Genomic DNA, 15651 nt, shown 5'->3' on the forward strand with positions numbered 1-15651 from the left:
CAAGGGTAGCACAAGGTGCTGAGGGGCCATAAGGAGGCGCCTAACCCAGCCTGGGAGAAGAGAGGCTTTGGGGCGGGGGGTTCGGGGGATGGTGTAAGGGAGAAGCCGTATATAGAGAAACAGGAAGAAAAGCTTCCCAACCAAGGAATCTTGGAATTAAAAATAAAAGTGTTAACAGACTATGTGCCATTTACCCAGAGGTTATATGCCAACCACTAAGCTACTAGTAAATGCTTTACCAGTAGGTGGGTTGCTAAACACATTTCATAGCATTTAACTGACTTGCCCGTGGTCGTTTAACCAGTATGTGGTGGAGACAGGTTCAGAGACGGTGAATTATTGGCTCATACGGCAAGTGAGTGGGAAAGCTGGGGCCAGGACACACAGCTTCTGGCTTCTACGTGTTTCTGATCCATTATTCCACTCAGTTCTTGCCGCAGTTTTGTGAGGAGCTGCTGTGAACTCTGCATACTTGCTGAATCTGAGGAATGGGGGAGGGGAGAGAGGCAGGGAGACTTTATTGAGCACTTACTTGAGTATGATGTGATGGGATCTTTTCAGAGATGAGAACCTCCAAATTCTCCCAACTCAGTAGGTACCTGGGTACTCTCAAAAAAATCTGAAAACTTCACTGTTTTATTGAGATTTATATATTATCTTTTTAAAAGGTGTGGATTTATTATTATCCCATAACGCAGGAATGTTTGTTGTAACATAAAAATTCTGAGTAAAATGATATTCCTGTTTAAAGTCTCTTGCATCCCCATTTTAGAAATGTGGACGTGAGGGAGGTTAAGAATGTGTTCAGGAGCATTACCCACGGTAGTGTGCAAGCCAGGATCAGTGATCATTGTCCTTGGCTCTCGTCCTTGGCCCAGACCCATGGCTTCTCATTCTGGCCCAGTGCTCTCATGACCCCACATTTCATCTCTGTGCTCCATACGCCTTATCCACGAGCCGCATGGGAGTCAGGTCTGCTGGTTCCAAACACAGCTCTGCTGTTCGACACAGCATGTCCCGGCCAGCTCCTATCTCCCGCCAGGCCTCAGCATACCCTTCCCCAGGACCCTGAGAAGAGATTCCCCTCAGACCTCAGCTCAGGAAAGGCTGGGATTCCCTGAGGCAAGTGTTTTTGTTTGTGTGTTATTGTTTTTTCTCTGAGGACCCTGGGTCGCTTGTAACTGAGTTGTCCTCTGTGCTTAGATTGCTAAAAGCTGAGAGCCAGCGTTGTGCCCCACCTCTAGCAAGTGGGCAGAGTACCTTAGGGTATTCATGGTGAGTGATGGCCTTACACCTCGAATCATCTAATTCCCCCTATTCCTATTTTTCTTTTTCTCCTTGTCTTTAGTTACATGGTTTTTATTTTGTTGCATTCTTTTATTGTAAGCTCCTTCAAATTCCTTTTTGGACTTAGTGCTATATGTAAAATAATCAAATGTTTAGATAAACAAATGGAAAGCAATGTTTCAGGGAGACGCCCTGACTGTTTTAAGAAGCAAATGTCAAGCACAAATCGACCCATTAGCTCCCGGAGACAGAGGGCAGCCGGGCCTCATGGCCAACGCAGGTCCCTGTCCTTCTATTCTGCCTTGCAAGTTGGCCCCACTTTCTCAGGGAAAGGTAAAATAGTCCCATCCTTTAGGAGCCATTTCAATGACCATCTCTTAAAGGAAGTCTTCCTGGTACCTCCTCAGTTAAAACCAGCCAAATAAGCAACAAGACAGTGGAACTCTGAACAAATTCCTGGCTATGTTCCTCCTCTCCCTTCACTCACCACCCCACTCCCTTGCTTTTTTTAAACATTTTTTTCCTAGGCATCTCTGTGTTGTTGTTTTTTTTAATGTTTAAAGACTTTCTATTGATTTTTTTAGAGAGGAAGAGAGAGGGAGAAAGAGAGAGAAACATGGATGTGAGAGTGCAACATCAATCATATGCCCCCTACCAGGGATGGAGCCTGCAAGCAGGGCATGTGCCCCACCCCGACTGGGAATCAAACCAACTTTCAGTGCATGGGACAATGCCCAACCAACCGAGCCACACCAGCCATGGTTAGGCATCTATGTTTCCTAGGCACTAGATAGAGACATAAATGCCTTCTTTCCACTCTAATTGAAGGAGGCATGTGGGCAAACATTGCAGAACAATGTGGCAGGTGACTCTGAGTAGCTCCCTTCCCTCTGGACTCGGCTCACTTTTCTTTGAAGTAAAGTTGTTGGGCTAGATCAGTGGTCGGCAAACTGCGGTTCGCAAGCTGCGGTTTGCCGCTCTGTTGACTAATGAGTTTGCCGACCACTGGGCTGGATGATGTCTAGGAGGCTATAGGATGGCCTCACTCACTGGGGCTGGCTTTTGGTGACCTTAAGGATGAAGAGTAATCACAGTTTTAAAGTATAAATTGAAGGCCTAAAAGGCATACCTTTAAACTCTATAGTTTGATTCTATAAAAGAAGCGTTGTGACTTAATCAAACATATTAAACAAGAGAATTGATCATCATGTCCCTTGCACTCATGACAAGCCAAAACATCACATTTGCAACAAACTTCTTGCTGTCCTTTTAGAGATCAGGGAGAGGGAGAGTACAGAGAAGTGAAAAATATTCAGCTCCCGACCTTGGGGCACGGGGGAGGCAGAGTTAGGGGGCAGTACATGGAGAGAGGAGAGGTACACATGGGGAGAAAAGAAAGGCTAATATGTCCACACCTAAGTATAGTGTGGGATATGATTAGGTCACTTAGATGGTGGGTGGAGACCATCTGTCAGACACCTATGGGTTCTCTCCAGCCTCGAGCTGCACGTCACTTAGATGCCATGTCCGTTCTTGAAGGTCCCCGCATGGCTGGCATCACTGGGGCGGAGGGTGAGGAAGCAGCAGTCTATCCTGGCAGGCAGTCTTCCCTTGTGACTAACAGCCTCCCCTGCTGTTCTTTGATGCACCCACAAGTCTTTCCTCCAGAGCTGGGGGAGGGCCCGACCCCCAACACGAGCCCCCCATCTGCTGGGGTTTCATGGCATGTCATTTCTCTCCAGCAGGAGTGAGGGTTGCAGCTGTTTACCAGCCCTCTAAAAACCTGAGCTAACCTTCCATATGCAGCCTGTGGGCACAGAGTTGGGCAGAGTCCACCCAGCCAGCGGAGCTTAGACTATAATGGGAATGGCACTAATCAAACATAAACACAGGTAAACATGGCGTTTCAAACTGTGGGCACCGCGAGGGAAACGTGGGGAAGGTCACCCTGAAATTGTAGCTACTGCTGCTGCCGGGTGTGCAGAGGCTGTGCCAACCGGGCCGTGTCACCAGGCGGCTCCCACTGCAGCCTGGGTCGCTCCCTCACGGCTCCCCACTCGCTGCTCACAGCTAACTGAGCACAGGCTTCCGCCCCAAAGCATGGGCTTCAGTCTAGTGTTTTCCACTTAGCAGCTGTGACCTTGGGCAAGTAGCCTGACCTCTTGGCCCTGAGCTTCATCTGTAAAAAGGGGTAGCAAGGCCCGCCTCCAAGGTTGTAGGATTGGCTCACGGGGGGTGCTCAGCGAATGGCAGCTGCTGTGGCCACTGCTGCTGTCCACCCTGCTTCCAGAATGCGCTTGCGGTTCCCAAGGCTCCTCCATCTCCACTTGCCCTGCTTTCGGCTGGCTCCCAGGGATGAGCTGAGGGCTCCTTTAAGTGACCAGGGAGAAAGCCACTTGCCGGCCCGGCTTTGCCAGGATCAGGAAGCTACAGGAGGAGCTTCCCAGGGAAACACATTGACACAATATCACATGTGCAGCCCCAGTTTTTGTCTGTCTGCTCCAATCGGCTTCCCATAGAATTGAATCCCTATTTCACCCTTGAGTGATGTTCACTCTCTCCCTGCATAAAAGGCTAATACATTTTCTGTTATCCAGGTGGGAGTAGGTACCCAACAGGGAGGCTGAGCCTCAGCCGCTGCTCAGGTTCCCCTAGAAGGTGGTGGAGTTGGGAGTGCTTAGAGGTGGCATCCAGGCATTAGCCGGTGGGCCAGATGAGGCCTGAGGGGTATTTTGAACTCTGGTCATAGTCCCTTCACCCACATTTTTCTTGGGAGCACGTACCATAGCTTAAACTGATTAGTGTAGTGCGATGATTTGCTTGCTGTGTGTGTCTTCTCCACTTCCCTTTAGCTACGTCTCTGTGTCTTTCCCTGCCCTCAGCAGCGTGCCAGGTGCAGAGTAGATGCTCCACTGATACTCGCTGAATTACAAAGAAATAAGCGAGGAGTCTGAGAGGGGAAGCACAGTGCTGTCTGTGGTAGCACAGCAGTTGTTTGGCATGAGGAGAAGGGGCCATGTCGAGGGTGGGTGGCAGGTCAGTGAGCATAAGGTGGTGTGCTTTACCATCTGCACACAGAGGCCCTGTCCCGTTTCAGTGGGGCGTGGGCATGAGCTCAGTGCCTTGAGACGGTGCTTTCCAAATGTGCATGCTCCCTGCTCGCGTCCTCACAGAAGTGACAGCTGTCCCTGCTTCTCCCCACTGCTCCCCGCTGCCAGGAGAGGGTCCATCTTCTGCACGTGGCACTGACCAACGTGTCAGGCCACCTTAACTGGCAAAAGTTTGGTTCTGAAAATAAAGGTAACTTGTTTATTCTCTAAATACGAGGTTATTTTAATCTATACAAACTGCTTTTTAAAATAGCGCATAAAACTCGTGGAATATCACACCCTCCTGGAATATCAAGCTAAGAATTCGAGTCTTTATCAGAAAGTCAATGGGGATCAGTAAATTATTCTAAAGAAAGAAGCGAATTTAATTTTAGAATGATCACTCCTGCAGCCAGTGAGGAGGCTAGATGGGAGTGAGAGATCAGAAGTAGTGAGTTCAGAGGGGGCCAGCACCACCTGAAATATTTTCTAAGGAACCAGCTATGCTTGGGGTAGGGCAGGGCATGAGATCCCTAGATGTGGAGAGAATGAGAATGGCTGGGGGAGGAGGAGGAATTGCAGGAAAAGTAAGGGGCTGAGCCCCTGTGACCCCTGTTCCGGAGGGTGCTGATCCTCAGGCTTCCGCCGGGACAGGAGAAGGCACAGAGATGACGGGTGCTCCTGTTTAAATCGTCTCCACTCTGTGCCATGAAAGGCTGACTTCTCCCCAAATAGCGATCCTGCGTGGAGCGCAGAAAGCCAAACAGAACACGTAATCAGTGACTATTCTCTCCTACCACGCAGAACCCAACACATCAAACAGCCCTGAAGCTCCCAGAACACCACGCCTCCTTCTTATTCTGAGCAGTAATTGCGATGCAGTTCGTGACCAAAATGAAAAGTCCGTTTTTAACCATAGCCTCCTAATTACCCTCCGGATGAAGAAGGCCAAAGCCAAATTCTCTGTGGCCCAGTCCTTAGGTCCCTAAGGCAGAAACAGAAAGGGTTTTATGAAAAATTATGGTGTGTGTGTGTGTGTGTGTGTGTGTGTGTGTGTGTGTGTGTGTATGTGTGTGTGTGTGTGTGTGGTGGGAGGGGGGATATATGAAAGACCTCTTCCTATGACCAGTTCAGTCTAGTTGTCACCTTGGTAGCAGGTGGTAAGCAGATCTTCATTGAACACCACATATTGATCAGGCACCGGGCCAGTCCTTGAGGAAGCAGTGATGGCACAGCCTCTGCCCTCAGGGAGCTCACAAAGCCAGAGGAGAGGGTGGGGAGTGAACAGGCCAGGGAACTGCAATGCGATGGTGCTCTGATGAGATGGTCAGGGGATAAGGACAAGATCCAGCCCAGCCCTGGCAGACCAAGAAAGACTTTACAGAAGAGGTGGCATGTGAGTTGATAACTGAATAACAAATAGGTGAAGTAGGTGGTGGCAGCAATGTTGTGCTCAGAAGAGGGAACAGAGTGTGTGTGCAAAGGCCTGGAGGTGAGAGCACAGCAACGTGGGAACAGGAAATGGATCGGCATGGCTAGAGCTTGGAGTCAGAGAAGAGGAGATAGGAGGCGGTCGCGGAGGTCCTGAAAGTAGCGAAGATTCAGACTTGGTTCTGTAGAAGCCCTGAAGAGTTTTTAGATGTGCATTCTAGAAATCTCACTCCAGCTGTGATGTGGATGAACTGGAGGAGGTAGGAGTAGAAACAGGGAGACCAGTTAAGATGCTGCTGTAAAATGCTAGATGCCAGGTGGTGAGAAGCCCAAAGTCTCAGCCGGAGGCAGGGTGGAGCTGAAGCCTGCACTCAGAAATCCCAGCTCTCAACCAGTGTGCTCCCACTTTGTCTGTTGACTCCTGTTCAGAACAGTTCTTACCCTTTCTCTCAGCTTCTCTTTCCTGTTAGGCTCCTGGAGTTGGTCTGTGCTCCTCTTATGGATGGAGTACCTAATTGCCAGGTAGCCTAGGTAACCTGCCTACGATGACACAGCTCAGAGGTGACAGAATCAGGAGTCACCCCTTCATCTTTCTGATTTTGAGTCTGGAGCTCTTTCTACAAAATGCTTTCTGTAACTGCAGTCAGAGGGATTCGTGGATGAAGAAGAGTATCTTCTAGGGAAGAGATTTCCCCAGATTCACATGCCTTTGTCTACATCACTAGGCTGCAGTAGCTGGGCCTTTCAAACTGCCTCCTTGTGATGAAAGAGCCAAATGGTACCCTACTGATGTCTTGCTGATTAATGCCACCTTCCTTGAAAAAAGGGACTAGAAACAAAATCACAGCAGTGAGAGCAAACATATCAGTTATGACAGTAAATAAATGTGACTTACACCCTTATACTTCAAAACAAAGACATGGCCTGGGACAAAAAAACCAACACAAAAACATAACGTTGCGTAAGATTAAAACATACTTCATTTTTTATATATAACTATGATCTGATTAAATATACACAAGCAAGAAAGATGACAAGAAAATACACCAAAATGCTAACTATGGTTCTCTTTTAGTAGTGGGATTTCATTAATTTTTACTTTCTAACTTTTCTAAAAATTTGGAAAATGACAAAAGTAAGCATATTTGTTTTCATAATTATAAAAAGTTTAAAGATAGGTTATTTAACTTAGGACAACAATAATAGTTTTCATTGAGAATAAATTGAACCCATAAAAAATCTGGAATTCGTGGATGAGGTTTCTAATTGGCTCACCTTTCAGTACTTTTATTCTTGGGCCAGAGGTCGGTGACATTATATTAATGAAAGAGCTTCCACTGGATGCATGGGGGAAGATGAAAGACTCTTGGAGCAAGGATGCTGGCAGATAGTTCCTCAAGCATCCACTGTAGATGCTCTGGCCTTCCCAGCTGGCATCAAATTAAGAGATTGCTCCTGTTGGCCTTGGAACACCCAACCCTCTATGGTCTGTATGGAGTCACTAGGGAGCATTCATCCTATGGTGCTCAAGCACCGAAAGGGGTTTCTTCATAATGTCCATGGGGCGCCACTCCTACCAGGGAAGGCTGGGTGCAGGGCTCATACACAGCCAGGAGGTCCCACATCAACGCCTAACTGGCCCACCCTGGCATACCCACCCTCCTCCAAGAGTCCATGGAATACCACATTGCCATATTTCTGTCTAGGTGTGGCGTTCCTTCACTTGAGGAGGAATGCCCCACTCCTCAAAACACATACCACGTGTACACATGCTATAACACATGTGAAGGCCCTGCCTTCCTTATACTGTAGCTTTTGGTCACCTAGTGGTTCACCTGCTCAGCTCTCATTCCCCCCAGGCCCTGTCAGCTGCCGAACCTCCTAGATCACCGACTTCGTCTCCTCCATCTTACATTGCATATTTTACCTCTAGGCAGTTTGATACTGTATCTCCATATAAAAGACCCTTATCTCTCAGTTGGTAGCTGATTATAACAAGTTGGTAATTATTTACATCTAATATGCATCCTCTATATAAAGCTGATTGTACATTATTGATAAAATTCCACAAATCATGTGCCCTATTTTTGCAAATGTCATAGAGTTTCCATTGGCAATCTCAAATGATCATACTAGGTAGACTAGTAGTGAAAATTTTCCCATTCATTTTATTCCTTTCATTTTTTAAGAACTTTAAAGAAATTACTTGGATATCCCAGTTTTTTAGGTAACAATTGTTACACAGTGGTTCTCGAACATACACTTTTTCTTCTGCATATATAGCATGCAGATTTTGCAACTCCATCTAACTAATAAGAGCTACAGGTTAAAACAATAGCCTACACTTATCTGCTTGAGCCACTAGGTGGTGCACACATATGTCAGGGAACTGTAGGTTAAATGAGCTTGTGACCAGACCTGATTCATCACCACAGGACAAGTGGCACAGACAGGAGGAGGAGCTGTGGGAGTCAAGAAGAGACAGCCATCCTGTGGATGGAGGGAGTCAAAGAAGAAGGTCTCCCAGAGGAGGTAGATAGGCAGCACTGCCAGCTCCAGAGACGATGAGAGCAAAATCGTAAAGGCAAGACCCCCAAAGGCCCAGCAAAAGTCCTGGCGAGGAAGGAGCATGCTTACTTTCCACGCTCATTAATTCCTGCCTAACAGGAGTAGTCTAGTCATTTGATTTAGAAATCAAACATTTCTCCAGGCCTTTGTGCTGGCACGGGAGACATTCAGTTGAAAGGACATAGTCTTGTCTTTGAGTAAGAACCTTGTGAGAAACAGAAGGAGGCAGTCAATTAAGATAGAGCATGCTACAAAAGGTATGTTTTAAAAGATGCTTTGGAAGAACAAAGCGAAGTATTCGTTCTGCTCTGAGGAAGGGAGAAATGTGGGTTCGGTTTGGTGTGCAGAGATGGCCTCCTGGAGGTCTTGAGAAGTAAGAGGGACCTCCACAAAGATCGTGAGCGATTAAGCTGGGCTGGGAGCCAGCCTGAGCAAAGGCTTGGGGGTTTGAGAGGATAAAGTGGATTTCAGGAATGGCTTAGTTGAGTTTAAGTAAATATTTACTGAGGGCTCCCCTATGGACTGTAAAATAGATGTTCCAGAGCCTTAAGATGCCCCTCAACTAGACAGGAAGACACGTATGAAAATTGCAACATAAAAGAAAGCTTAAAATGTGGCCCCTTTTAAAGTCGGACTGTTCTCTGAGCCCCTCATGTCCTGGCTACAGGGATTCTCAGGGAATCTCTGCACCAGAAGAGGGAGCCCACAAGCACAGTGTCTGGTTGCCTTTGACTGGAATCAGGGAAGGTTTACCGGTCTCCCTCACTCATCTCAGAGTTTGAGGCCAGAGGCATAGAGTAAGTTATCCAAAGCCACACAGAGGTATGTCCAGGTATGTCTGCCTCCTGTCAGGTGTTCTTCCATTTTCCCCTGCTGGACCCTGGACACAGAGTCACCCTTCAGATATAGCTCTTAATTAGGAAATAGACACTTTTCATATAAATAGATCTTCATTGCCAACAACAGTCATAAAGTCAAGCTGTGGAAAAATAGAAGGACACTTTATGTGCTTTCCACATGCATGAGGAAAGTGCCCGGCCACACAGCTGGCCTCGGCAAAGGCAGCTTGTACTGCTGGCCTAATTCTGTTTGGGGAGGAAGTGATCTGGCTCTGGCGTTCCTTCTAGCCCATGGGTGTGTTTATTTCAGCATGAAGATATATGCTCACAATGTGGGCCAATGGCACCTTGGAATTGCTTTGTTTGCTTGGAAATGTCAACTGGAAGGAGTTATAAGCTGGCAGGAAACAGGGATGTGCAATTGAGAAGGCCACGCAAGGACACAGACCTGCGTTTAGGCTGCGGAGAAGTTACAGAAGCAGGGGTGGAGTGGTCTTGAAGAAGTTCTGACTAGTACAGGTCAAGGTTAAATGGAGGAGGAGGGTGACCACAAGAGCGAGGAGATTGGAGGCCAGGTCTTGTGAAGAAAGGACAAAGGAATTGGGAATAATTAGCCTGCAGAGAAGAAACACAGGTCTTCTTCATCTGTCCAAACTGTTGTCATGGGATGAGGCAGCTGGAAAGTAATGATGTTATAAGAAAGCAGGTTTCAACTCAGCTTAGAGTAGAGCTATCTGACTGATAAGTAGTGAGTTCCCCATCAAGAAAAGGGATGAAACAGAAGCAGTTTGTACAACTACTGGGGCCATTATGGAGGGGATTCCTGTCCTGATAACAGGTCAGATTCAATGACCTTTGAGTTCTAAGCCTCCATAATTCTATGAAAATGGAAGAGGTAGCTTATATAAACCAAGGGTCCCTTATATAAACCATATAGTAATAACAGCATCAATATTAAATATGTCTTTTTTTTGAGCACCTATGAAATGCCTGGCATCATCATAGTCATTTATGTGCATTGTCATATTTTGGTCTTTCAAGCCAGGATTAGACTGACTGAATTCTAATTCTGGCCCTGCCATTTAATGAAGATGTGGTCTTGGACAGATCATTTCTCCTCTCTGAACCTCATGTCCCTCCTCTGTACATTACCAATTCTGTAGGATTGCTAAGAGTATAAAAGGAAACGACATAGCAAAGTGTCTGGTTCTGTGCCTGGCTTATAGTTGGGACTCATAAACTGCAGCTTATGCAGAATTCCAGGATGCCATTCTTGGAGAGAGATGAGATAAAGAGGGAAATGCAGGTAAGGTGAAATAAGGCCAAGAATCCATTAGGTGAAATACCAGGTAATCAGAAGAAGCTTTTGCAATGGGTAGCCTCTGGCAATGGTTCTCGAAGTGGAGCTTTTTTGGGCCCCTTTTAAGAAAAAAAAATGCAGATTTTTTAGTACTATTTATGTAAAATCAAATGTAGAAAAAAGAAAGAGGTCAACTGGGACTTAAGTCTTTAAGAGAGTTGCTCACCATTGCCCCACACCCGACCACAATACCCACTTTTCCATCCTCAGGTTCCTATGACATCCAATCCAGAACAGTTTCCCCACAAGTTTGCTGTGATAGGGGCAATCCTACCGAAATGTTAATCACCTCAACCCTTGGGGTACCCCCCCCCGCTAGTTGCCTCCAAACATATGTAGTCTCATCCAACTGGCTTAGTGTGCCCAACAAATACTACTTTCTTTGAATGTTGTGTGGTACCAAGACATGAGGATTCATTTAGAGAAGGAATAGTTTGATCATCAATCATTGGAATGGTCATAGCATTGCTGAGCAAATTCCAGAAGTAAAGCAGCCGAGGAATATCTTGGTTAGAAAGGCATTTCAGGAGACTGACAGTGATGTAAGGACCCAAGACAAAGAAAATCTCCAGGATGTCAGCCACTTACCCAGCGTAGCAGGTGTGAGCACAGGCAAATGAGCCCGTGGCTTTTCCCTAAGCACAATACAGGTTTGACCACAAGACCTCAAAGACCCACTTAGCTCTGACCATCCAAGGACAAGCAGGAAGCCTCCCGTTCCCTTTGTCTCTGCAGAATCATGAGTGAGCACCAATTTATCTCAATGTACCCTGTTGACCTGCTAAGCACAAGTCGGCCTCTGGCTCAAATCAGTGCTCTCACAGTGTGTTTTCTTTTGCAGCAACAGCGGCAGCTTGATCTCCTAACAATAACCAGCCCTGGTGAGTAGATGTGGCCATTGTGCTTTGGCTTTTCCCTTATCTCCCAGAGTGATGTCCGATTGTCTATCCAAATGCAGCTCCTGCCTGCCTCCTCTGTTTCCCCGAGTCAACAGCAAAATTCTTTCGTGCCGCGAACACCCCTTCTCCTCCACCCTCTGTCCCACAGGCTGCGCCTCTTCTCCCTCCCAGCTCTTGCTGCCTCCTCTTGACTCTGCTGATGGCCGGGCTAATGCTCAGATGTGGCTGCATATTCCAGGGTCAGGTTCTCAAATCACTCGATGAACTCAAGTGTCAAGGAAGTGTCCTGGCCTCCTGAGAAATAAGTTTTGAAGTCATGGGGACTGGGGGTGTGCCTGGTAGGTGGCATGGGATGGAAGGAGGATGGCTCATGAAGAAGGATTACTCTGGGGAAGTGACCAGCTTTGGTCTGTGCTGAGGGTCAGGATGACTCTCTTCTCACACCTTCATAAGGAAAGGTCGAGTTCTCCAATAAAGCTGTGGCCATGGCATTGAAAGGCCCTTTCTTTCCCCTAAGCCTGGCATGTAGCCTAGAGAGAGATGGAGCTATTTTGTTTTGCCAGAAAGGGATTTTAGTTTAGTTTGAGAGGCAACTGGCCAACAAGAGATGCTGTTCTCTCTCGGGATCCAAGGAGGTGATGGTGCCTGCAGGGTGAAGGAGCATTCAAGAGTAGCCGTGGTGATTCATCTTCATTCATTGGTGATAATCACATTATCTAACAGCCTGGTGACCCCCTGCTGTGTTAGGCTTCACACTTGGTTTACTGGTCTTTGGGGAGATGGGGTCCTGAGAGAGGGGCTGGTGTTGCAGAGTGGTTGGCTGTATGGCAGGGTCAGCGGGCTCTGGGTGGCTTATTACCAATAAATATGGAGATATGTCAGTATTTTAGTAACCAGTAGGCCTGTTCCATGGCATCCCTGCCTTCCATCAAGCCTGTTATGCTGTATCCTGGGGCCAGTTGGCTCTCCTCCAAGGAGACTGAGAAAGTGCCGTCTGCAGGCTCTGTCCCAGCACGAAGGCTCTTCTTCCTCTGGTCTCTGTAACTGACATCTAAGACGGTGACAGCCAATGTAAGCTGGGTCCACCCAGTTCAGGGACCTTGCTGGATTTCCACCAGAGAGAGCTTTTTGAACTTGGGACTTTAGAACAAAGATGAATGCGTTTGAATAATGTTTAATCTATCCATAAGATGAGCTATGTTTAACATATATACTAGTATGATTACATAGATAGAAATTGGAAATCATAAGCTAATGTAACTAGAGTGGCTCAGTCAATAGTGTGACCTACCAGTTTCTCCCACTGAGCTGCTGGTGAGGGACTACCTTTGTTCCATCCTGTTTGGTTCTCTCTGTCTCGTCCTACTCCATGTGCCGACCCAGGTCACCTGCTTTCACCTCCTAGTCTTATTAAGCCACACCCTGTTATGGTGCCAACATATAAACTGTAGAGGGTTGTGGACCTGTCTTCAGTTGCTTTACAAGAAAAGTTTCAGGCCCTGTTAACTGCATTTCTTTTGCGCTAGCTCCAGCTCTTCCCAGCCGCTAGTGCACAGATTCAAGCAATAGCATGACTCCCAGTGCACTACTTTCAGGCAGCTATGGACTTACAAAACGCTAAATGCTACTGATTTAGAACAGACTATAATTTTCTCCACTTTTAGATGAGAAAAGATGTGTGTCACGGCACACTGGTCTACTGTAAGTAGGCTAGACTTGTTTGATGTGGGATATACACCTGGACACATTGCTCCACTCAGCTCTCTTAGGCACCAGTAGGACCTAAGGCAGCTGGAGCCCCAGAGTGGCAGGTAGGCTTACTCCAGCATGCCAGACAAATAGGATCTGTGTGCACCATGACTCGGAAAGGTTAGGAAGCGTCTTGTATTATCTGGACAACTCTAGTCCATGCGAGAAGCACCTTCCTCTGTTGTTATTAGCTGTCTCTGTTAAAGTCATCCCCTGTCCCCCCACCTGAAGCTGCAGCAGCCAGCAGTGGGCCTCCTACCTCTGGGGCTGCAGTGGGAGGTCCTGGCTTGTCTGCACTCCTCCTAGTCCCTCCTCAACACAGAACTGCAGTCTGATACTGCCATTCCTCATAGTCCGAGTCCTTGAAACTGCTGGTGGGGAATTTGGAAGCCTTTTAAATCTATGTTATCTTCTTTATACTCTTATTTTCTCTATTGTGAATAATCTCATACATACAGAAAAGAGTAGAGAGATAATGAACAGCCATTTACTGCCCCTCTCCCCCAACACCTTGGCTTTATCATATCAACATTGTGCCTTTTATGCCAATGGGTCTCCTATTTTTTTAAATGTGTAAATCTGGTTGAGACTTTTCTCTATGAATACCTGACCCCATCTCTCTCCCTCACCCTATAGGTAACCACTGTAATGAGTTCAGTGTTTCTTCACACTTATGTATCCAATTATAAAATTGATGTTCTTTTACAGAAAATTTGAATATTTCCAGTTATTTTGCAAGTGCAAGCAATGCTATTAAGCATTTTTGTGCATCTCCATTTGTGCATAAGTATGAGAATTTCTCTAGGTCATATAGCTAGGAGAGGAATTACTGAGTTTATGCATTTTCAAACCTATCTATATTATAAAAGGCCTGTGGCCATAACGCCATAACGCCTTAACAACCAACGACCGACTCACCAAGAGGTGCATCGATGGGTCTCGCGGTGTGGCAGGTCAGAGTCCCAAGGCAGCACGGTGGAGTCTGGGGTCCCACCCCCGCGGTGGTGCGGTGGGTCTGGGGTCTCGGTATCATGCGATTTCACGCGCTGGGCCTCTAGTATATATATAAAAGCCTAAGTGACCAAATGACCGAACTAACAGTCGACCAGTTGCTATGATGCGCACTGACCACCAGGGGGCAGATGTTCAACACAGGAGCTTCCCCCTGGTGGTCAGTGCACTCCCACAGCCAACCTCCCACAGCTCCTGGCTGGCCACCCCTCTCTCTAACCTCCCCCGTCATCGGCCCAAATCGCCAGCCAGGCTGAGACCCCACCTATGCACTAATTCGTGCACCGGGCCTCTAGTTTACTACATAAAGGCCAACTGTTTTCTAAAATAGTTCAACAAAGTTACACTTCCAACAGCAAAGTATTAGAGTTTCCGTTTCCCTGACTCCCAAACATGGGATTGTGGGACTTATACATTTTTACTAGTCATCATAAAAAATGTGAAATGATACCCCATTGCTTTTATAATATGTGTTTTCCTGATCACTGGTGGGGTTGAGTATCTTTTCATACATTTATTGGCCATGTTGGTTTATTCTTCTGTGAAATGACTTTTCATAATTTTTATTGTTTCTTTAGTTTTTATTTATTTGTAGTTCCTTATTATTCTGAACAACAATACTATTTTGTCATTTATATGCATTGCCAATATCCTCTCCCAGACTGTGCCTTGTAGTTTTCACTTGATTTATAATACAGTTTGATATATGGAAGGTTTTTAATTTAATATAGCAAAATGTATCAATCTCTTGCTTTATGAGCCTGCTTTTGTGGCTTATTTAAGAAATACTTCCCTCCCTGGAAACATGTATTCTCCTGTATTTACTTCTAAGAACTGTCAAGTTTTGTGTCATAATGAGTCACCTGAGCACTTTTATTTAGTCTCTATTATTCCATTGGATATGGGAGAAAGCAAGCTTTCAGCTGCTACTGCCTGATCCTACATCCAGATCTTAGCAAGCTAGTGGCCTCAGGATCATTCATCCTTTCACACTTCTGTGCATTTACTAGTAGCTTTATGCAGATATCTCTCTCACAATGGAGCCCAACTATATATTTCATTTCTTTTTATATATTATTCAATATTACTAATTGATAGAAATGAATCAACTTATTGAAGCAAGAACTTATATAGCCATTTGACCCAGAAGTCCAGCTATAGTTTCTTCCTTACTTTTTGGAAATTTTATTCTCTTTATAACGTAATCAAGGAAGAGGGGCAGTATGAGGAAGTATTATTTTCTGTCCAAGTAAAACCCTAACCACCAGACTGAGAAGAGAAACTGTTATTTTCTGCACATTTATATACATATATATGTAATTTTCAAAATAAAATTAGAATGATACTATATAAACTGGGTTTTTTGGAATATAGTGTGAACATTTTTCAATGTCATCAATATTCTTTAAGAGCAAATG

The 15651-nt window shown here is 46.0% G+C and overlaps 1 protein-coding gene across 1 annotated transcript in view; it reads left to right on the forward strand.

Annotated features, from left to right (window-relative positions):
- Nucleotides 1-15651, forward strand: part of BEND5 (BEN domain containing 5) — an 800567-nt gene that overhangs the window by 676252 nt on the left and 108664 nt on the right. Inside the window, exon 5 of the mRNA XM_054720869.1 lies at nt 11416-11455. Within this exon, the coding sequence (XP_054576844.1) occupies nt 11416-11455 (40 nt within the window). The remainder of the gene's footprint in view (nt 1-11415; nt 11456-15651) is intronic.

The sequence above is a fragment of the Eptesicus fuscus genome, chromosome 9 (genome assembly GCF_027574615.1).
Source record: "Eptesicus fuscus isolate TK198812 chromosome 9, DD_ASM_mEF_20220401, whole genome shotgun sequence".
NCBI lineage: Eukaryota > Metazoa > Chordata > Mammalia > Chiroptera > Vespertilionidae > Eptesicus > Eptesicus fuscus.